Here is a 24206-nt window from a genome sequence, read left to right as displayed (position 1 = left end):
CAGTCCTTGGTTTTAGTCCTAGGTCCATGATCCACCTTGAGTTGGTTTTTGTATATGGAGTGAGGTGGGGATCTTGTTTAATTCTTCTGCAGATAGTTTTCCAATTTTTCCAACACCATTTGTTAAAAAGGCTGTCATTTCCCCACCTGATTTAATCTCTTTGTCAAAAATCAATTGCCAATAAATAGATGGGCTAATTTCCGGGTTCTCAATTCTATTCCATTGCTCTATGTGTCCTCCCCACCTTCTTAAGGAGGGAGAAAGTCTCCACATGTGGAATTAATAAACACTCTTGAAATTTTCAGATGTGTGATTGAATATCCTTTGAGAGGCATTTCGTGGGCAGAACACTTTCTTACTTCTTTTCCCTTTTAACATGATGTGTTGAATGGAAGCATTCTCCCTTGGGAAGGCTGGGATTAGAAAGGCCACATTTAGCTAACTTCAGGTATGATGAGACCTCAAACCACTCTTAAACGAGAGGCTGTTTCCTCTTAACAATAGTTAACTCCCTAAGTGATTTCAAGTTCCATGTGTGTGACCACTGTATGACCTTCTAGAGAGCAGCTATCCTGAAAAGGTTCAGTCTTGACCACACACCTCACCAGTCCATCTGTTGCTGTATCAGGCAAAGAACCATCTTGGTAGTCTGCGCACGCTCCCCACAAGACACCAGCTCTTGAAAGAACAACTGTGCATGTGTCTCATTACCCTAATCCCTCCCACCGAGGAAGGGATGAGCCAATCCCAGGTGTCTCTTCCTTCTTTCAGGAACAAACTTGATGATCTTGCCCTTTTGACAGGTTAACTCAAACTTCTATGCTCCCCTTGGATAAACATGATCTCCTTCCCTCATCTCCAGAGTCTATAAAAGGATTTCCTCTTTCTTTCTTAGCCAAGACAAGGGCTATTGATGCTTCCTTCTCCCCTGTCTTCTTCTGCCAAATAATTCTTCTAACAGATCTTTTGCTTAGCTTACACAGAGAAGTGTGGACTCCTGCTCTGCTATTCTTAATTAACAGGAAGAAGGACTCAGATTGAAGGAGTACTCAGGAGATATTTTCTTGGTGAACACCACACTTGGGTTTGATATTCAGGTCAGTGATTTTCCCACCACAACTCTACAGAATGTACCACCCAGGGACCTTTAGACATAAAGATTCACACCTGCCCCAGGTAGGTCAGAAGCTCTGGGAGGTAAGGATTTTTTAAAAGCTTTCCAGGTGATTCTTACAGCCACACAGAGACCACTCATGTGGATGAAATCTCAGTATCAAGCATAAACCTAATTCACCAAGCTAGGGATGTTGGGCAGTGACCCACAATTGAATCCGCAAGGAAAAGTCTTACAATCCCAGTGGTGCCTCACCCCTAATCAACCAAATCAAGTCTCTCCTTGAAACCCAGTCATCAGTACTTTCTTTTTTTTAAATTTTTTAATTTTATTATTTTCTGTATGTGTACCGTCAAATCGGATCTGACTGGTACAGGAGGAGATTGCCACTCCTTCTCCAGCAGAGCATCTGGTGGATTAGAACTGTTTACCTCTGGGATGCATCAGCACTGGACTAAGGAGACAGTAAAACAATAAAGAAAGACATAATGTTCAGTGAAATCTTAGCTCCCACCTACATTTTCCAACAGAAGCACTAGTCACTTTATGCTGTACTTGGGCCGATTCCTATTGGTCCATGACTGGCTATTCTGTTCGGAGGATAAATTATGAACCAATGTTAAAGGATGCAGGGAAGCTTCTTATTGCTAGGCACCCTCGAATCAACTACAGCTCACAGTGACGCTATGACTCTCTGTGTTGTCTTCATCATCTCTGATATCTTGAGCCCACAGAGACCACTGTGTCAATTTATCTTGTTGAGGGTAACTAATGGGATTAAGTACTGACCATGAACCAAGTGTCGCGACCACATAATGTCATTTAGTTTGCACAGTATCTCAGTGAAGTGGATGATGTCATCTCTATGGTGAGGAATTTGGGTTTAAGAATGCTCACTCACTCAGGTTACGTGAATTAGCTAGTAAGTTTGGCTCCAAAGCCTGTGTCCTAGATCGCCCTGCCTCTCAGATGGTGAGATTCCTGTTGGATTATCTATTGCTTTGTTCCAGGTCACTGTGGTTAAGGCCATCAAGTCCACTATGACTCATGGTGACCCATGAACAATGGCTCTGTACCTTGTACTATCCTGAGCCAACCTCACCGTCTCTGACACACTTGACCCCATCACTAACACACTTGACCTCATCACTACCGTCACTGTGTCAAGCCATCTCATCGAAGGTATTTTTCTCTTGTGCTGACCCTCCACCCTTCCAAGCAAGATGTCTTTCTCTAAGGACTGGTCTTTCCTGACAACATGCTCCAAGTATGTGAGATAGAGTTTCTCCATCCTTGATGTCCTGGTTTCACTTTTTCTAGGACAGACTTATACTTGTTCTCTTGATTGTCTGTAAGATATCCAATACTCTTCTCCAGCATCACAACTTGCTGGCACTGACTGTTCTTGTGTCATCCTTAAGTCACTATCCAGCTTTCAGATGGATACTAAACAACTGAAAACGCCACAGTTTGGATCAGGTGCATCTTAGTCTTTAGCTGACATTGTGGCTCGTTGGCACTCTGGAGACGTCCTTGACAGCAGATTTTCCCAATGCAATGCACCTTTTGGTCTCCTGATTCCTGGTCCCAAGGGTGTTGTTTGTAGATGCACATAAGATGAAATTATTAACTTCAGTCTTTTCTCTATATATTATGATGTTGCCTATTGGCCCAGAGATGAAGATTTCCATTTTCTTGATGTTGAGATGCAATCCATATTGAAGGCTATAGTCCTTGATCTTCTAGTCACTTGATACTGTACTTGGGCCAATTCCTATTTGTCCACGACTGGCTATTCTGTTTTAGGATAAATTATGAACCAATGTTAAAGGATGCAGGGAAGCCTGTTGTTTCTAGGCTCCTAGAATCAACTACAACTCCAACTCATAGCAACTCTTTACTTAGTCCTCCTTACTTTTGGTGAGCAAGGTTGTGTCATGTATGTATTGCAGGCTGCTGAGTCTTCCTCTGATCCTAATGCCACACTCTTCTTTGTAAGGTTCACCTTGTCAAGAATGACTTTTTCAGCATATAGATAGTTAAGTTCCTCGTTCTAAAAGGATAATCTAGGCGTCAATTTGTTTCCTATGTAATTTGCAATGTAAGGTATTTTTTCCTTATCTCAGTGGATGATTTAAAAAAAGGTAGCATATCATATACCCTAAACAATTATTTCACCCTAAACAAAGCGTGTTCTCTTTTAAACTTGTCAACAGGTTCCGAAGCAGCCCTGTAACAACTTCAGAGCACTTCAAGTCAGTTCTTTCTGTAGCAAAAGGCAAGCAGTAAGAAACAAATGAGAACTGAGAGGCTGAGCCACTCTCAGTGACCCTGTGAGCAGGTGAAGTGAAAACAACACAAGTTAAGAAGGGACCTGCCAATTATTCGACCTCGTTCCCTACGCTTCCCATTTTCTAGGCGATCATCTGCTTATTGTTACTGGCTGCCTCATGTCACTTCTGACCCACGGAGGCCTATGCACAATGGATCAACCCTCTGCCTCAGCCTCTGCCGTCCTCAAAATCTCTGCTATAATTAAGCCTATTGTCACTACACTAATTCACTTATTGAAGTCCTTCCTCTCTTTTGTTGAGCCCCTACCTTTCCGAGCCTGATTTCCTTCTCCTGACAATATGCTCAAAGTTAGTGAGGCAGTCTAACAATTTTTGCTTTGAAGGAGCATTATAACTGGACTTGTAAGACTTCCTAGAGCTTCAAAAGAGGGGGCGGTGGAAGACATATGTTGTTGTTAAGTGCTGTCGAGTCATAGGCAACTCATAGCGACCCTATGAACCAAAGCCCTCGACACACTTGCGTGCATGACTTTCAACCTTTCTCCAGGTTCACAGGGTTTCTGGAGGCAAGCTATTTACAGAAGTGGATGCCACTCCTTCTCCCAAGCTTGTTTTAATCAGGGAGCTCCACCAAAGACTGTCCGCCGTGGGTAAGCATTATTGCATTTGACCCATCAGTGTCACAGTGTTCAGCTTCACAGTGACCCCAAGTTATCTCCGTACGGCAAGTGGACACACCAAGGCTATACGACCCAGAAGACTGTTTGAATAAAAACAATGAAAATAGGCCTAAGGGCTGCAGATTAGAGTCACCCACCTTTGTCTTGGTAGCATTGCTTTCGGTCCACTAGACCAACTGGTCTCTCTCTGTGTTGTTAAGTGCTGTCAAGTTGTAGGCGACTCATAGTGACCCTATGAAGGAAAGTCCTCAACAGTTGCATGATTTTCATCCTTCCTCCTGGTTCATGGGGTTTCCGGAGGCAAGCTATTTATGGAAGTGGATGCCACTCCTGCTTCCAAGCTTTTAACTGGGGAGCACCACCAAACACTGTCTACCTTGGGTAACCATTATCGCATTTGACACATCGATTTTCCATTTCTATCTATTTTCAGTCCCCTTCTGCACACGTGGTTGTTAGGCGGGCCTTGTCCCCCTCAAAGTTCTGACAGGTGTGGGCAGTGGGCATGTGGACCTCACGGGGGGGGGGCTCCTGTGTCTGTACCCACCTCCCCTTTAAGGTTCCCGGACACAAGCAGGAACACATCATCCTAAGAGAAACAGATTTAAAATTACATTCCTAATCCTGGACACTAACAGTAATTCCAATAGGAGAAAAAAAAAAATCCCGAATAACTATGATCAGATATACAATCTGGCTATTTTTCTATTTTAAATAAAAGTCTGAATTTGCAGAACCTGGGGCTTGTATAATGAGAAGATGTGACTTCTTAAATCTAAATGAGGTTTGCAACCTAGGCCAGGATAAAATGGTCTGGGTTGCATTAAAAGAAAACAAAACCAAACCCTCACAAAACACAAAAAGCCATCAACAGTTCTGAATCCTCGTTGGTTTCACTGTCGTCATTTTGCATGTGAGAATGTGTCTCTGAGAAGTGAAGACACTCATCCAAAATCACAGAGCTAGCAAGCGCTGGACTAGTGCTCCATCCTTCACAAGAGCAGCTCTCCGCAGAGTGCACCCTGTCGCTGGCTGGAGGGGAGTGGTTAGTTGTTTTTAGCTGCTCTGGGGCCTCTCTGAGGCTGGTCTCTCCTAAGGCAAACGTCTCTTGGTTGTGGCTGAGCACCCTGGACGAAGCCTCCTCAGCTCTCAGCCCCTCTCTCGCACCCATGGGCTCTGCAGATGCCTCTCTTGGACTCATCACACATGAGAAGACACCAGCTCTTACCTCAGCACCTTCACCGTCTCCATCCACTGTGTCTGTTCACTCTCCCAGGGATCCACCCGGATCCAGTCGGATGTCTGCAAGGCCAGCCGGGCCATGGCCACGCGGTGCCGGGCCGCCGCGAGGTCCTTCTTCTTGTAGTTGTCATTCACGGGGGAGACGATGCCCTCGATCACCTGGTACTTCCCTGGCAAGGGGGAGGGGCAGCGTTACGCCCTCAGAAGTCTGCCCTCTGGCAGCCTGAAGGCAGGCAGGTGCTGAAAAGCCTCTGTGCCCTGTCCTGACTGGGAGCTGACCCTGGACTCCTCTCCTGGGTGCGCGAGCTTCCTTACAACAGCAAGGGGCTACCTCAGGGACCGAGGGCCACTTCTAACGGGAGAAAGATTTCCACTGAATAACAATGTGTGAGGTTGGGAGGGTTAGCATGTCTAAAGAGCATTTCTTTTCAAAACTGTATCAAGACGGGGACAAGGGGTAAATGTGCATGGATGGGTGAATGAAAAACCAATTTCTTTGTAAACTTTCATATAAACCACAATAAGTAAAGAAGTTATATCATTGTGTTACGAAACAGAGGCACATAAGACATAATAAAACACACAGTCTGTGTGTACTTACACAGTCTTTATACTTATAAAGCACATTCAGCCTGTTTCAACCTTCAACCTCATAAGGTTCTGAACGCTTCTAAACCCCCCCCCCAAGTTCTCTGTCGCAGCTCCCACTGTGATTGGAGATAATGACTCTCTCTATTTTTATGATATTAAGCCTTGTGCTTCCCTTTATAGCTTCACCACACATTTGCAGTATTCTTTAAAAGCACAGATTTGCGTGGCTGCTTTGAAAATGTTCATAAATAGAACCACGAATACTGAAAGTATTCGTTATTATTTATTTTTTTCTTTTTCACTTCTACGGAAAACTCAAGCTCACTGCTATTGAGTCTACTCTGACCCATGGGACCCTTCAAAGGGTCCTGTAACTCTTCCTGGGAGGACGCTCCCATCTTTCCCCAAGGAGTCACTGGTGGATTTGAACTACCAGAGATGCACAGTGTTTTGGCTGGCAGTGCAATCTGCAATGCACTGCACCACCAGAACTCATGCACTCCATCTCCCATCTGGCTGTTGTAATAGATTCCTTTGTATGACTATATTCCAAATAATTGTACTATCTAGCTCTGGTGGCCTAGTGGTAAGGAACTGTGCTGCAATCCTAAAAAGTTGTGGTTCAAATCCACCAGCTGCTCTGCAGAAGGATGGGAAACTTCCTCCTATGTGATTTACTTCCTCTGAAAACCTGCTGGACGGTCAGTTCCGACTTGATGGTACACAACAACAACAACTACTACCAATAGTGAGCTACACACAAACAGGGATCTCTGGTGGCTTAGCAGTAAGGAACTGCGCTGCCAACCCAAAGGTACGCAGTTTGAATTGAAGCTATTTCTGCAGGAGAAGATGGGCAATCTCCTCCGGTGCGATTAAGTGCCTCTGAAAACCTGCTGGAGGGTCAGCTACGGGTCGGTTCCAACTCAATGGTACACAACAACTACCACCAATTGTCCAGTTGTAAAGATTTTTGTCTTCTTGATGCTGAGATGTAATCCATACTGAAGGCTGTAGTTGAATGCCATGCCCTAATTAATATGATCTGAATATCCCAAGTTGTTGATGAGTCCTCCAATCCTGACGGCACATTTTTTATAGTCCAGCTTCTCAGATTATTTGATGAGTACATACACTGAGAAAGAATAATGGAAGGATACAACTCTCACACATACCTTTCCTGATTTTAAACCACACAGTATCGCCTTGTTCAGTTCAACTGACTGCTTCTTGGTCTACACATAGGTTCCACGTGAGCACAGTTAAGTGTTCTGACATTTCCATTCTTCTCAGTGTTATCTAAAGTTTATTATGATATTTCTGCAGGAGAAGATGGGCAATCTCCTCTGGTGCCATTAAGTGCCTCTGAAAACCTGCTGGAGGGCCAGCTATGGGTTGGTTCCAACTCAATGGTACACAACAACTACCACAGTTGAACACAGTCAACAAAACACAAATAAACATCTCTGTGGTGTTCTCTGCTTTCAGCTAAGGGCCTGTGTGGTAGCAGCAATATCTGTGGTATAGTGGGTCTGTTGTTCATTGCCCATGATTTTGCCACAAGTTTGGGAGGGAATCTGCAAACAGAGCGTGTTGTACACTCTATGAGCAGATTGGTCACTTTAATTATTATGGGAGATTTAAACTGAGCTGGTTCAGCAGCTGAAAGCCGGGGGACTTTCACTACCAGCAAGGACGCACTACCCACAGAGAAAGCACTAGCATCTGCAGTGGAGAATCAGAGACCAGATGTGAGACAATGCTGACCTAGGACCACTGCTCCGTGGAGCCAGAGTCAAGGGCCTTCACCTGAGCTTGCTGGAGGACGAGAGAGATGCCTGAATTGGCAAGTCTAAGAGAACTTTGTAACATTTGGTCTAAAATTATAAGACTGGAGGCTAAAGGACCTGCAAGAATGTTTCAGAAGCTTCTTGATTAAGAAACTGAATCTTGTTGCCAACCTGAGTGGTAACTTGTTAACTTCCCTAATAAACCCCATAACCACGAGTATAGTATAGTTCTGTGAGGACTATACTATGTGCAGTTAGTGCAACAGATTTCAGACCCTGGAAAGTAGTAAAATTGGTGTTAGAATTAGTAGAAGCAGGTGCATGAGTGTGAGGGGCATGTCTGATCTCATTGGAACTGGCTCTGTGTTGTGGATGCTGTTGATGGGGACAGTTCCCCTTATGAAATTAGGGTGGTCAGATGCAGCCATTCCCATGCTGTCCTGTTCTTTTTTAGCCTATTCCTTATTCCACATTCTCTTCCTGATTCTAGCCTGAGATTCTGGAAGTTCCCTGTAGTTGTATTACTTCAGTCATCTGCGTAATTTTCAGTGAGATTTTACTTTCTTGTGCTTAATTAATGACGGTGACAATTTCTGCACTCTGTTGGATCCTCAGTGAGATGGGTTGACACAATAACTATAAGAGTGGGCGGCGGAGAGGATGAGGGTGGTGTAGGATCAGGCAGCCTTTCATTCTGTGCTTCTATGAGCCAGAGTTAAAAAGCACCTAACAACAGCTACTAGTACTTTTACACTTAGTTTGACTCTGCCTTTGGACAGCTGCAAACAACAGAGCCATGAACACCATGTCCCACTGTGCTCAGAGACAGGTATTCCACTAAGACACCTGCCTAAGAGTGAATCTGCTGGATCACAGAGTAGGTGTGGGTCTCGCCTTGTTATGCCTGATGTTAGCTACGAGCTTTCTGCTGATACTCTTTTTTTCACATGTGGCCAAGATCAATGCCACATGTTCAGTTTAAACCTGATTTCTCCTCCTCTTGGGCCCATAGAAAGTTATTATTTCTCAGTTTCCCTGAAAATTGGGTTGCACTTCCATTTTTGCGATTTGACTGAGTCCTGGTCAGTGGGAAGTGATGCATGTTTGATCCAAACTTGGCTGTAACAATTCTTGCATAATTCCTTTGCTCTCTCATAGTGCACCTGGAAGACACACTTAAAAGGAGGCAAAAGCACAAGATAAGGCTTCCTAGAATGTTCAAGATGCTACTTAGAAGGAAACTATCCTGTAGATTTTCTCAAGATACCTGGGATTTATGCAATGAGAGAAGCACTTTAATGAGCTAGGTCATTGAAATTGGGACTGTGGCCACTGAGAACTGGGATTTTGTTATTGCCTTGTGTAGTCTGAGAAACATGTTCATTTAATTTCTTTAATGTTTGTAGCATGATTCGTATTCTTAATCTATCAATTATAATTTTCACCAACTTACATTTTTTTGAAGATTTTGTCCATTATATCTAAAATTTGAACTTTACTGGTAGAAGGTTGTTCAGGATCTTATCTTGAGTATTTAATGTCTGCACCCCCCCTACAGTGATGTGATTATTTTCATACCCAGTGTTGGTTGTGTTGTCTTCCTTTTTCTTTGCTATTGTCCAAGATTTATTATTTTATTAATTTTTCTTCCAAAGAATCAGCATTTATCTTCCATGGCTTTTGGTCCTGAATGCTAATTTCGATTCCATCCATTTCCGTTCATATTTTTATTGATTCCATTTCTCCTCTCTTCTTTAGGGCTTATTTTCCTGCTGTCCTCTTTCTAACTCCCTGTGATGGATGCTCAGCTCATTAATTTGCAGTTTGTCTTATTTTCGAACACACACATGCCAGGCTATAAAATGTCCTTCTAAGGATGTTGTTTACTTGTACCTCACACCTTTTGATATGTAGTGTTTTCATGATCATTCAGCTCAAAGATATTTCCCAATTTCCATTATGATATTGATTTTGATCTATGAATTATTTAGAAGTATTTCTCCATATCACAAAACATAGGAGATTTTTAAAATCTTTGCTGCTGCTGCTGTCGTTCTGCTTATCGATTTTTAGCTTAGTTGCATGGAGAGAAGTGATTCTTTTTTGCTAATCACCTGAAATACAGTAATACTTGTTTTATGTAACAGAATATGACAACTTTGGTACATGTTCTAAGTGTGTCAGAAGAATGTCTTATCTTGTTGTATTCTGTCCCTTTAGTCAAGATTGTGAATTATTGAGAGAACTGTTTAAAAGGGGTATATGATTAGGTATTATTGTCATGACAGGAGTCCAGAATGAAGGCTTCATAGTGGAGTGGACTTGGGGGGAGGGATTGTATAACAATGAAAGAATTTTTCTTTTACTTTTCAAAGAGAAGAGTCAACTGAGGGGGAGGTTGGGCAGGGAGAAAAGTGCAACAGTGAATGAATGGAAATCCAAAGTTTCTGTAAACTTTCATTAAAACTAGTAATGAAAAAATACTGCAAATCATTTTGTTTAAAGCCCTTTTCCTACTGAATTTTTTTTCCCTTTTAGTATTTGGTTTTTGAGAAACCTGTCTATTTTTCCAAGTTGTTTAATTAATGAGATTTAAAATGATCTCTAGTTGATATGGCTCAGATTATGTGTCCCAAAAGATATGTTGCAGTTCTAATCCCTGGTACTTATAAGCATGACTTTGTTTAGACACAGGGTCCATGTCTAAAGAAGATGCTATCAGTTAACATGAGGTCCTGCTGAAGTAAGGTGTGTACTAACTGAATTTGAATGCTGTCTGATAAAAGAGAAGAGATACAGGGAGACAAAGGAAGGTCCCTGTGTGATTCAAGTGAACGAATGACTGAGGATACCAGAAGATGTTAAGTGGTATAGTTACAATCTTCTTTTAAAGTCTCAGAATGAAATCAACATGACTGACACCCTGATCTAGACCCTCAGACTCCAAAACTATAAAACACATTTCCATTCTTTTCCACTCAGTTAGTGAAAATTTTGCTACGACAGTCCTAGAAAACGAATACAACAGCTCTTTATTTTCCCCATTTTATATTGATTTGTATTCAACATTCATAACACATTGTGTTTCACTCATGTACCCTGTATTTCACACATTCCTTCATTCACATTGTTTTTCATATGATCGTTCCCATACGCCGTGTTTTAATAAAATTAATCACCATTGATCTCTGCCCTCTATCACCTCATCTTTTCAGGTCCCTCCAAGATCCATCCTAATTCCTTCAGGCCTTCATTCTGCAGCCAAACTCAAGACCCTGTGATTTCTCTCCCTCCTCAGCCTTACATCCTTTCCACCTGCTCGCCTCCCCTCCCCTTTTTGGACTTTTATTCACATCTTACTAGTTATCCTTCTATTATGACAATAATGGTCTTAAGAGGTATTTGTCCTCATGAGACCAAGTCAGTTCACACAGCCTAAAGCTCCCTACCCTCTTCTTGTTGTTGTTATGTGCCGTCGAGTCGCTTGCGACTCATAGCGACCCTATGTACAACAGCCCTAAACTCTGCTCTGTCCTGTGCCAATCGCACTGTCTCTGACACTCCCATCCCAATTATCCCAGTCACTGAATCAATCCACCTCATAGAGGGCCTTCCTCTCCTGCGCTGTCCCTCCACCCTCCCAAGCATGATGTCCCTCTCTAAGGACCGGTCTCTCCTCACAACATACCCTCTTCTGTTGTTGTTGTTGCTATGTGCCGTCGAGTAGCCTGCGACTCATAGCGACCCTATGTACAACAGCCCTAAACTCTGCTCTGTCCTGTGCCAATCGCACTGTCTCTGACACTCCCATACCCTCTTCTAGGTTATAAAATATTTTTTTAAATCATTACTCTTGAGTGCTGCATAGAATACTAAGGGTCTCTACAAGGAACCCAATCACAAATGGGCAATAGATATGGGAAGACTTCATAGAGGAAGACATTCGGATGGACAACAGACACATGAAGAAATGCTCAAAATCACTGGTGGAAAAAGAGATGCAAGTCAAAACCACAAGGAGATTATCATGTCACCTCAGTAGCAGTGGGAAAGTTTAACAGGATGGCAAGCAAAAAATGTTGGAGAGGCTGTGGAGAGACACGAACTCTCATACACTGTTGGTGGGATTGTAAAAGGGTACAACCATTCTGAAAGGCCAGTTTGGCATTTTCCTCAAAAAGCTGAACACAGAAATCCCATATGACCCAAATATTCCACCGCTAGAAATATATCCCAAGGAAAACAGAACTCGAAACACAAAGAGATGTGTACAGTGATGTTTATAATAGCTTTATTCACAATAGCAGAAACATGGAAACCGTCCACATATCAATAAACAAATGGACTGAGACATGATGGTACATTTACAATAGCTTCTTATTGTTGTGGAGTCAAAACCAACTCATAGCTCATCCTCCAGTGGATTTTTGAGGCTGTAAATAACACAGGAGGAGATTGCCCATCTTTTTCTTGAGGAGTTACTGGTGGATTCGAACTGCCAAAGAGACAACATCGATTCTCTGTGTGGTACAGCCCCAAAGCCCTTACTATTCATTCTGCTACCGGTTGATTTGCATCTTCTCTTTGTGTCTTTTTCAGGTTTGTGAGAGTTTTATCAATTCTATTACTCTTTTTTCAAGGAGCAAGATTTTTGTTTCACTGTTTTCAATTTAATTGGTTTCTGCTTTTACCTTTATTATTTGCTTTTTCTGCTTGCTTCTTTGTTTACTTTGCTCATTTAGAGATTCTTGAGATAGAAATGAGGAAACAGTATTGTGCTTTTAATTTTGGTTTCCACATTTGTTATTGTCAAACCAGAACTGGCTCATTGTGTACCCTCCAGCTGGTTTTCAGAAGCTGTAAATTGCATGGGTGGTCAGTGCTCATCTTTGTCCCTCAAAGCAGCTGGTGGATTTGATATGAGTGCCTCTGGGTTCATAGTGCATCTCCTTAACACTAAGCCACCAGAGCTCCCTTTTTCTTGTTCATATATGGAAAGATGTATTTGTGTATTGGTGGTTACCTTGCAGTTGTTACTCATTTATTCTCGGAGGAGGTTTTTTGTTTTGTTCTTTTTTTTGGTAGGTAACTTAACATTTTTCTACAGACAATCATACCACTTGCAAAAGTGGAGAAAGTTTTACTTTTTTTCTAATCTGTATGTCTTTTATTTTTGTATTGCAGACTTTTTAAAGAAAATTTTATTTTATACTGGTTTTCATACAAAGTTCATAAAGCTATTATACATTTCTTTTCATACTGGACCTTTCCCTTTTCCTTTACCAATCCCTCCCTCCACCCATCAAATTGTGTGACTCTATATTTAAGCCCATGCCCCGCCCCCTTGGATCCTTGTACACACTCTACAATAAAGGCCCTATACAGTATGTGTCTTTAAGAGACTGAGTTAGTTCGCTTAGCATAATGTTCTCCATATAACAGCCTTTTAAAATATAAGCATGTAGTGCTATAAATGTCCCTCTTAGTACGGCATTAGCTACATCCAATATATTTTTGTATGCTGTATTCTCACTTTTATTACATTTTATATATTTTCCCACTTCCCTTGAAACTTTTTCAATGATCCATTAATTATAAGTGGGTTATTTAATTCGCCAGTGTTTTAATATTTTCCTAAAGTTTTTAATTAGTTTAATTCTATTACAGTCAGAGTAAAATGTGATTTCCATTCTTTTAAATTCATTGAGGTTTTGTTTATAACGAGATCTATTTCAGTCAATGATGCAAAAGTGCTTGAAAAATAATGTGTGCTCTGCTGGATGGAATGTTCCATAAACATTAATTAGATGCTATGGGCTGTGTAGTTCCATTTGCTGTATCTTTATGGATTATCTTTTTTTACTGTTTCCATCAATTGCTAAGAGTGGAATGCTACAATCTTTCCCTGTGATTGTGAATTTGTCTAGTTCTCTTTTTAACTCTATCCAGTTTTGCTTTGTGTACTTTGAGATTCTGTTGTTTGGTGTGTAAACACTCAGGAGTGTTATTTCTTTTTGGTGGATCTTCATGGACTCTTCATTGTGCTTATTCATAATTTCTAGAAGTTCTGATGGATTCTTGTCAAATCAAGTCATTGATAGTGTCTTTTGTTGTTGTTTAAATAAAAGCAGACTGTTGTTGCTAGGCGCTTCTGAGTCAGTTCTAAATCACAGTGATCCCAACAGAATGAAATACTGGTTGGTGCTGGACCTCCCTCACAACCACTGCCAGGCTTGGGTTCGCTGTTACACCCGTGTCAGTCCACCTTGGTGAGGGTTTTCGTCTTTTTCACTCCCTCTTTACTTTCCCAAGCATGCTGCCCCTTTTTTAGGAACTGGTCCTTCCTGATGACATCTCCAAAGTTCATACAACAAAATCCTGCCATCCTTAACGTCTAAGAATCATTCTGTTTTAAAACCTGTATTCTGACAGTACCAAACTCAAAGCCTGAACAGATTATCTCTGTTGTCTCTGCCAGTTCTTATTCATGTTCTTTTGTTCCTTCGTGCGTCTGGGTATTATTGTGCTGCGCTTTGGCCAATGCCCCTTTTGGGGGGCTCCCTTAGGCTCAAGGTAGAGATATTACCCTTGCCAGAGAAGCTTTGTGTTTGTGTTAGATACCTAGATTTATTAACAGTCAAAAATGACCTTAGATCAAGTTCTTGACTTGAGCTTTTCCCAAGGGATATTTTATCCTTTCCTTTTTATTCTCTTGTCTGCCTTAGTGCTAAGACAGCAAAGCTTCTTTGAAGATTTGTAAGGTTAAGGGATGGAGGGGAATTTGGATCTGGTTCATTCTGAAATTGAGAGTGTATCCCTCTGTTTGGAGTTCAGTTTCATGTGGGGAAAGTACACTTCCCAGCCTGAGAGGGTTCCAGCCTTTCAACTCTGTGTCTTTGTGTTGTGCTACCACTGATGTCAAAGCTTAAGTGAACAGCAGTAATGGAGGTGCAGGCTCTGGATGACCCTGGGGCTACAGGCTACAGCAGCCTGTTTACATCTTTCATTAGAAGTGTTTTGCCTGTTAGCTTCCTGGGTCACCCATCCCCACAGTCTGTTCACCTTGTAGTGAGGTCTGGAAAATATCCACTCTGTTTTTGTTGTTTTAGTGGAAGAGTTGCTCCAAGGAAGGTCGCTGGGAGTTCTCGGAAGCATGTCCCACACGGTCGTCCTGGCTGCCTGAGGTACAAGCTGAGGAATCTGTTGCTTTAGGATCATGGTAGATCTCAGCTGAAACAAGGAGATCTGATGTCCAGGTTTGGACTGAGAAACTACTCTGAAAACTTCTTTGAAAGTAACATTTGTAAAGGTTAGAACTTTTATATGTAAGCACCGGGCTTTGTTGAGTGTGAAAAGATTATAATGATGATGTTTCAAAATTATCATTTAAAAAATCATCATATCCGGAGTCCAGGGAGTCAAAGGACATAATTCTTCCTAAAAGTCACAGAGCTTGAGAAGGAAAGATCATGGAAATGGAGCTGAAAAGCCCTTTCTGGGGTGAGGGCAGGGTGTGCTGGGGGCATAAAGAAGAGCCTGAAAAATGAGGTTTGCTGTATAGATACAAGTTGGAGTCTGATCCCTATACCATCATAACCATTAGCTACATAAACAAAAGCTACTGGTTTTGAGGCTGGGGAAGCAGAGTCAAGAGGCCATAAAATCTTAAATCTGGAAACCATATAGCAGGAGGGCTGACAGTTTTCTTCCCACATGGGATTCTGGGAAGTTGAGTCTATGTTTCTCTGTACTCATACGGAACAATGTCAATAGAGTAGAAATGGTTGTCTGGCATGCACACATACCCCCTCAGTCAGTTTCACCACGTGTATCAGACATCCATGATTTTTCCCCCCAGGCTCCTTGAGAGAACTATCAGGATGAGAATTATCAGTGAGAATGTCTGCCAGGGTGAGGAAAGGCCGTGAGTGGGGCTTCAGGGAGTATACCTTAAAGCCAGGGACCATGGCGTTGACAGTACTAGGGAGAGCTTGGGACAGCAAGGTCCTATTGAGCACCTTGAGAAGAGAGGCTGAGGAGGCTTCAAGAGTGAAGGTGGACCAGCCAGTGGTCACTGCTCACCACGGAGGGCAGACTGCTCAGCCAGAGGGCAGCGAGGGGCACAGGGTCCTCTTCTGATGTCAGGACAACGAGCCATCTAACTCAGCCAGACAGATAAAGTATCTATACTGTGTTAAAACAGATGAGAGAGAGAGAACTGTTTAAAAGGGATATATGTGATTAGGTATTATTGTCATGACAGGAGTCCGGAATGAAGGCTGCATAGTGGAGTGGACATGGGGGGAGGGATTGTATAACAATGAAAGAATTTTTCTTTTACTTTTCAAAGAGAAGAACAAATTGGAGGGGAGGGGTGGGCAGGGGAGAAAGTGCAACAATGAATGAATGGAAATCCAAAGTCTCTGTAAATTTTCATTTGTAATAATAATAATAATAATAATAAAAGGCTGAACTCCACCATGCCTTCTGTAACAGACTAAGCTTCCAACCAGGAGACAGTTTCTTTGCAGTGACAATTCTCTACATGTCCCCCATTCACGAAGATAGTGGCTCAAGCCCAAATTGAGATGTCATGGAACTCAGAGTTACAGTCTTCCTGCACATGTCAGTCTCAGTACATAAAACCAGACCCCTTTTCCAATACATATTAGTTCTCCTCCTTTTCAAAAGAAATGAGGCGAGAAGGACTCACTCTCCTACTGAATGCTGACTCTCTGAGGCACTTTGCCTTTCAACATCACTTTACTCTCTGCCTCTCTTACGAGGAAGCTCAGAGTGGGGTGGGGCGGGAGGGCGGGGGGCTCCTTCTGGGCAGGCTGGACACAGAGGCGTCAGCAATGATCAGTTCATCTTGATAAGTCAGGTCATGCGCTGAGCGAGCAATGCTTTGTTACAGCACCTTGGAGAGGAGAGTCCATAAAAATAACAATTTGAGTTCAAATGAAAAGGGAGGCGAAGAATAATACCACTAATCTCTCGTTCTCATCCTCCAAATGGTCACCAGAATCCCAATCAAGCTTTATTCCTTTACCACTGTTCTTTCACAGACTCCAGTGAGGCCACGGCCCCTTATTCCTCCGCCCTTACCCATTCCTGCCTTCATTGTTGTTGTTGTTGTTGTTGTGTACCATCGAGTTGGAATCGACCATAGCTGACCCTCCAGCAGGTTTTCAGAGGCAGTTTAATTACAGGGGAGGAGACTGTCCATCTTTCTCCTACAGAGTAGCTGGTGGATTTGAACTATGTGCCTTCAGGACTGCAGCACAGAGCTGCCCTCATCAGATACAAGCGTTTCTCCTGTGCTGCTCCCCACTGCTGCCCCAACACACTTCTACCACAGCATCTGAGGCTCCAAGAGACGGTGACCTGCTTGTCACTGTAATTCCCACGAGACTCACTGCTGCTTAAAGGTCACTTTTCCATCCTGGGTAACATGCCTAGAATATTACTAAGCAGGAAGCAAGTCGTGGCTGTTGTTATGTGCCATTCAGTCACCTGTGACTCACAGCGCCCCTACACACAATAGCTCTAAGCCCTTGTCCTGTCCTGAGCCAATCTCACTGTCTCCTACATACCTGCCTCTATTACCCAAGTCATTGTGTCAATCCAGCTCATCCAGGGTCTTCTCTTTCTGCGTTTTCCCTCCACATTTCCAAGCATGATGTCCTTCTCCAATGACCAGTCCCCAGTCCCTCCAAAGTATGTGAGACAGAGCTTCAAAATCATTGCCTCCAAGGAGAACCTTGATTTCATCTGCTCTAGGGTAGACCTGTTTGTTCTTTTACACTAGATTTATCTTGGGGTTTTCAAGTTATGCTACCAAGCCGAAGGTGGGTGATTTTCATCTGTGGCACTTGGCCAGGTTCAAATTGTTTTCCTGTCAAACATTCTTCTAGGTGGTATAGCACTGGTCTGTGTGTTGCTGCACAGAGGTAACTCATGGTGGCTGTGATGCTGAAGACTGTGACAGTGATGTGCCAATCGTGGTAATGGGAACCCATGGTGGACAGTGTTGGCTGGAGCTTCCCGACTAAATCAAGCCTGGAAGCAGGAGCGGCATCCACTTCTGAAATGGCTTGTTTCCGGAAACTCTATGTACGAACAGTGCTCAGGCTGTTCGTTCATAGGGTCGCTATGAGTCGTCTACGACTCGACGGCACCAAACAACAACAACATCAGTTTATCACTACAGGCAGCATCCTTGTTTTATCTCTACCTGCTCTGAAAATCCTAAGAGGATGACAATAAAGGAATAGAAAAGAAAGTACCAAAGAGAGTGTGTGAAAGTAGTCAGTAGCAGATAGAAATGGTCAACAAAAGTCAGAGAGCGGATGAACAAATAAGGAAAGGACAGGAAGAGGCAGGAAGGAGGCAGGAAGGAGGCTGGAGCAGCTACGAGAAACAAGCAGGTATGTACATCAGAACTGCGTCTCTCTCATGGCCATTAAGTTGGAAGCCACTCAAAGCTGCCCATCCAGCAGGCCTCTGGAAGTGGGAAAGCACATGGGAGGAGATCGCTTATATTCTCCCAACGAGCTGCCAGTGAAGCTGAACTCAGAGAAGCAGCCCTTGGGGTCGCAGCACAACGCTCTAGGGACTACAGCACTGGAGCGTCCTCAGAACTGCAGGAGCGAGAGGTCTCTCAAGGCGGGGTGCTGGAGGGTGTGAAGATGGGGGGACTAGTGTAGGGCTTGTCTACAGAGCCCCTGGAGCCACATTCTGCCTTCTCTCATCTGGCAGCTGATCAGCTGTTTAACTTTTTTTTTTTTCTGAAGCTAGATGTCAGTGGCCACTGACTCCCGGATACTGACGGACACACATAATGGCAGGGTTAAGACAGGAGGATGAAATCTGGCTTCCAGAGTACCAGACAGGAAGATCTCTGGGAAGAACAAGAAGCAGAGGTCTACAGCGATTAACCATGAGCTGACTTTGAACTATGGCCTGATCAACATGTAGAGGCCCATGCTTCCGGCTGTATTTCACAGGGGCAGATTCGTTAAGCAAAGCCGAGGAGGAGACATATTTTACACAGGTGCTTACCATTAAAGCAAGAGTCAGGAGAAAAATAATTCAGAAGATACAAAGGCATTGTAAGAATAAAAAGGAGATTTTATGAAGTTCCATATAATATTTGTTTTCATTTCCCCCCCCCCAAAAGTGATCCAACAGAATCTGGAAACTATTGTTAATATGAAACACAAGTAAAATCTTGCTAAAGGTTATTTAAAAATGGACGGAACAGTATGTTGACAAGAACTGTCAGAAAAAAAAGCTGGATTCAGGAGAGCTCTGGTGGCCTAGTGGCAAGAAGCTGCAACTGCAATCTCAGAGATATACGCTTCGAATCCACCAGATGCTCTGCTGGAGAAGGCGGAACAATCTCCTCCTGTACCAGTCAGATCTGATTTGATGATACACACAAAAAATAATGAAATAAAATAAATTTTTTAAAAAAGCTGGATTCAGAAGATTTTGTGGAACATTGGATATCATTGCTGAAGTCAGCTGGATCTTGGCTGGAAGCAGAGACTGCTAAAAAAAGATGTTTATCTATGTTTTATTGACTACAAAGGCATTCAACTGTGGGATCATAATAAATTACATATAACACTGAGAAGAACGGGAATCCCAAATCTCTTAACTGTGCTCACGTGAAATCTATACCTACACTAAGAGCAGTTGTACCAACAGAACAAGGGTTTTAACATCCAGAAAGGTGTGTGTCAGGGTTGTATCCTTTCTCCATACATATTCAATCTGTATGCTGAGCAAACAATTCAAAAAGTTGGACTGTATGAAGAAAAACGTGGCATCAAGTTTGGAGGAAGACTGACCAACAACCTGCATTATACAGATGACACAGCCTTGCTTGCTGGAAGCAACGAGGAATTGAAACACTGGCTGCAGAAAATCAACACCTTCAATATAATATGATATATATATATGGAGAGAGAGAGAAAACATTGATGCATTGATGTCAACAATTTCATTTCACTTGGATATACAATCAACCCTCAGGGTGAAATAAATTAAAAGATGAGTTGCACTGAGAAAATCTGCCATCAAGAACTTTTCCAAACTGTTTAAGAGCAAGGATGTCAATTAAAAAAACTAAGGTGTGCCTGAGCTACATCGTGGTCTGTTCAATTACTTTTAATGCATCTGAATGTTGGACAATGAAGAAGGATGACGGAAGAACTGATGCTTTTGAGCCAACACGAAGAACTAAAGCATTGATGCACTGGTGAAGTGACTGAAGATTTTTTCACAGACTGTGTAAAAACCAAACCAGTCCGTCTTGGAGTAGGTGCAGCCAGGGTTGCTGCTTAGAGGCAAAGACACTTTGGGTTTGTCATCAGGAGGGGCCAGACCTTGGTGAGGGACATTATGCTGGAAAAGGGCGAGGGCCAGAGGAGAAGGGGAAGACCCCCAACATAATAGATTGATGCAGTGATTGTTATGATTGAGATGTGAGATGGTGCGAATGGTACAGGTTGGATTAAAGTGCAGATCTGCTGTTCAAAGGTCAAGATGCACTTGATGACACCTATCAACAACAAGAACAACAACAACATACAATCCTGTCAGAAAGATAAGAGGTGACAGCACATCCATGAAACAAGAATGGGATGATTTACATACAGGAAATGGCAATGAGCATTTGAAATAAAAAAAAATGTTCATTTACTTAACAAGTATTTGCTGACTTGATTAACTTGGCCAATACTAGGGAAATACAGTGATAATGAAATAGACTTATTCTTCCTGAATGGAGCTTATTTTCCAGTAAATGCTGTTGTTACATGTCTTCCAGTGACTCTTTTTAAAAAATTTTTTTAAAAAAATTATTATTAATTTTAATGAAAATTTACAGAGACTGAGGATTTCCATTCATTCATTGCTGCACTTTTCTCCCTGTCCACCCCGCTTCCCCCAATTTGTTCTTCTCTTTGAAAAGTAATAGGAAAATTCTATCATTGTTATACAATCCCTCCCCCCAAGTCCACCCCACTGTGCAGCCTTCGTTCTGGATTCCTGTCATGACAATAACACCTAATCACATATCCCTCTTAAGCACAGTAGCTCTGACCTTGCTCTATCCTGAGTCAATCTCAAGGTCTCTGGCACACCTATCGTTATAACCCCAGTTATTGGGTCAATGCATCTCATCCAGAGTCTTCCTCTCCTGCACTGTCCATTGACTCTTCCAAGCATGACGCCCCTCTCCAAAGACTGACCCCTCCTGGCAACATGTCCAAAGTGAGTGAGTCGGAGTCTCAAATTTCTTGCCTCCAAGAAGCAGATTGGTTTCACCCTCTCCTGAAATCACATAGTAGAAGAACTAGAAGGTTAAGCTTGAGAAAAACACATGCTCAAAAGACAAAATTACAGGATCAATTTAGTAGGTTCAACATCTAATGAAAAGAACTTACTGAAAGAGAACAGAAAAACAGAGGGGCGAAATGATCAGAGAAACAAATATTCTGTCAGATAGATTTTCAATTTCAAAAGCCTTTTTCAGAGCTCAGTATGTTGAAGAAAAGAAGAATCATATGAGAGTGAAATATTACATGATTTTAGGCCACCAGGTTTAAAGAGAAGATACTAGATGTTTCCAAAAAGACAATCGGAAGTTAAAATGAACAGAAGTGGGAAAAGCAATGCTGGAATTCAGGTGAGAGGGAGCAGTGCCTTCAAAACATTGAAGGAAAATGAATTCCCACTGAGAATCCTGTATTCAGTCACACTTCTAACAGATGAGAAGAAGGTAAGTTAACATTTTTCTATACACGTTGAATAGTAAATATGTTAGGAACTGGGGGTTACACACAGTATGTGTTGTATATTCTTAACATAATTCCTTAAAAATGTACAAGCAACACTACTAAACTTTGCCACTGCTACTGGAGTGAGATGGTCTCTCATTGTGGTTTTGATTGCATCTCTTTTATTGCCAGTGATTTTGAGCATTTCTTCATGTTTCTGTTTGCCATAAAAAATGCAGTAAGTGTTGGAGAAGTGGAACCTCTCATCCACTGTTGGTGGGATTTTAAAATGGTACAACCATTCTGGAAGGCAGTTTGGCCTTTCCTACAGGGTTGACCATAGAAACTCTATATGACCCAGCTATTCCACCACGAGGAATATACTCCAAGGAAATCAGAACTGAGACACAAGTGAAGATTTGTACATGAATGTTCAAAGCAGCGTTATTCACCACCGCAAGAACATGGAAACAGCCCAAATGTCCAAACACAACTGAATGGTTTGAGAAATTGTGGTACATTTACATAACAGAATACTACGCAGCACATAGGAGCAATGATTCTGAAACATACTATGGACTGGAGAGGCTGGAGAGCATTATGCTGAGTGAACTAACTCAGTCTCATAAGGACAAGACCACTATTATAAAAGTAGAAGGATAACTAGTAAAACATACATGGGAACCCAAAGGGGAAAGGGGTGGGAGCAGAGGGTTGCACAGTTTGGTGGGTAGAGGAAGGGGGTGAAGGAAATGGGAAGGATCCAGGTGAAAAAGAAAAGACAGGGTACTGACGAGCAAGATCCAATGGTGATTCATATTATAAAACACAATACATGGGAATGATTGTGTGAAACACAATGTGAATGAATAATTGTGTGAAACACAAGGTATACAAACTTTGAAAGCAAGTGAACATTAAAAAAAAAAGAGCTGGAAAAAAAATCTAAGTGCCCATCAACAAACGAATGGCTAGAGAAGCTCTGATATATTCACACCATGGAATACTACGCTGCATTGAAAAATAAGGAACTCATCTAACATTGAAAATGGATGACCCTGGAGGACATTAAGCTGAGAGAAATACCTCAGTCACAAAATGACAAATACTGCATAGTGCCACTGTTGTAAAACAGGACTCTTTTATTAGGGTTGGGGGGAGACTGAGAAAGATGGGATAAATAATGTCTACTGCATTGAAACAGATGAGGGAAAGGACTGTTTAAAAGGGATATATGATTAGGTATTGTCATGACAGGAGTCTAGAATGAAGGCTGCATAGTGGTGTGGACTTGGTGGGAGGAACTGTATAACAATGAAAGAATTTTTCTTTTACTTTTCAAAGAGAAGAGTGAATTGGAGAGGAGGGGGTGAGCAGGGAGAAAAATGCAACAATGAGTGAATGGAAATCCAAAATCTCTGAAAATTTTCATTAAAATGAGTAATACTAATTAAAAAATTTAAAAAAGAGTGGGAGAAAAAGAAGACATTCTAAATAACACAAATCAAGTGTTAAAGTGAAAAGAAACATTAAAAGGGCAATTGTCCACTTGTTCCACTATATCACCTCTACTCTGACATCTATCTTATATCATATTAAGCCAAATACTTTCATATTTCTTAGCTGATCTCCTCAAGAAAAATCTGTCTCTGTTCCAGTTTATGGTTTTTTTAAAAAAGATAGGTAGATAAGGAAAAAAATGTATATGCTATTTGTAGACCATTCACAGATGAGAGGATACAGTTTACTGATCCCTGAGATGACGTAAATTGGAATAAAGTAGTATTTATTATACATGCAAGTTATTGGAAAATTTATCACCATACAATCTTTCTCAGAAAGCTGGTGGAAGATACATTCCATCAAAACAAGAGAGTAACCCAAAGAAGTGCAATGTGTGGGACCCAAGAAACAAGAATTTTGAATCAGCAGATGGGTAAATTGAATCCCCAGGAAAAGAGAGAATGAAATCCCAGGATGGCAATCATAAAGAATTGTGTTAGATAGAAGCTGAAGGACTTGAGGAAGGACTTGAACAGAAACAAAAAGGAAAAGATCACCAATCACTTTGTTGGTACATGAGCTTTTAGAGAGCTTTTTGAAGACTTAGGACTGAATTATTAATAGGTACAAAGAACCTGGGGAAATGAATAAATGCAAAAAAAATACTAAGTATAGCAAAACCTAAAGTGTACATAAGAGAGGCAAAGGAATAATGGTCAAGAGACATGTTGCCTTGAGTAAAAATCTGTTGCCTAAAAACCTATCTAAAGCCGCTAACGAGGAAGAATGCCAGTTTAGAAACTAAGGTGCACCTGACCCAAGCCAAAGGTCTTTCAATGCTTTGTACACATTGGAAAGTTGTACAACGGAGAAAGAAGACTGAAGAACTGATGCTTTCGAATTGTGTTGTTAGAGAAGAATCCTGAATAGACCACGGGTGACCAAAAGAACAAACCAATCTGTCTTGGAGGAAGCACAACCAGTGTTGAAAGGAACCTAAACGTCGTGTAAACTTCATACAAAACATACTATATATATTTATATATTTACATATTTTAAATCTGGGTCTTACATGAAGAAGTACCCAAAATCACTGGCAATAAGAGAGATGCAAATTAAAACCACAATGAGATACCATCTCACTCCAGTAGCAGTGGCAAAGTTTAACAGGAGAGCAAGTAATAATGTTGGAGAGGTAGGAA

The 24206-nt window shown here is 41.9% G+C and overlaps 1 protein-coding gene across 1 annotated transcript in view; it reads right to left on the bottom strand.

Moving 5' to 3' along the window:
• NMNAT3 (nicotinamide nucleotide adenylyltransferase 3) overlaps positions 1 to 24206 on the bottom strand; it is a 102257-nt gene that overhangs the window by 22766 nt on the left and 55285 nt on the right. Inside the window, exon 2 of the mRNA XM_006900347.1 lies at positions 5317 to 5500. Within this exon, the coding sequence (XP_006900409.1) occupies positions 5317 to 5500 (184 nt within the window). The remainder of the gene's footprint in view (positions 1 to 5316; positions 5501 to 24206) is intronic.

The sequence above is a fragment of the Elephantulus edwardii genome, unplaced genomic scaffold (assembly GCF_000299155.1).
Source record: "Elephantulus edwardii isolate Elephantulus edwardi_28Jun2011 unplaced genomic scaffold, EleEdw1.0 scaffold00281, whole genome shotgun sequence".
Taxonomy (NCBI): Eukaryota; Metazoa; Chordata; class Mammalia; order Macroscelidea; family Macroscelididae; genus Elephantulus; species Elephantulus edwardii.
This window is presented reverse-complemented; position numbering and strand designations above follow the sequence as displayed.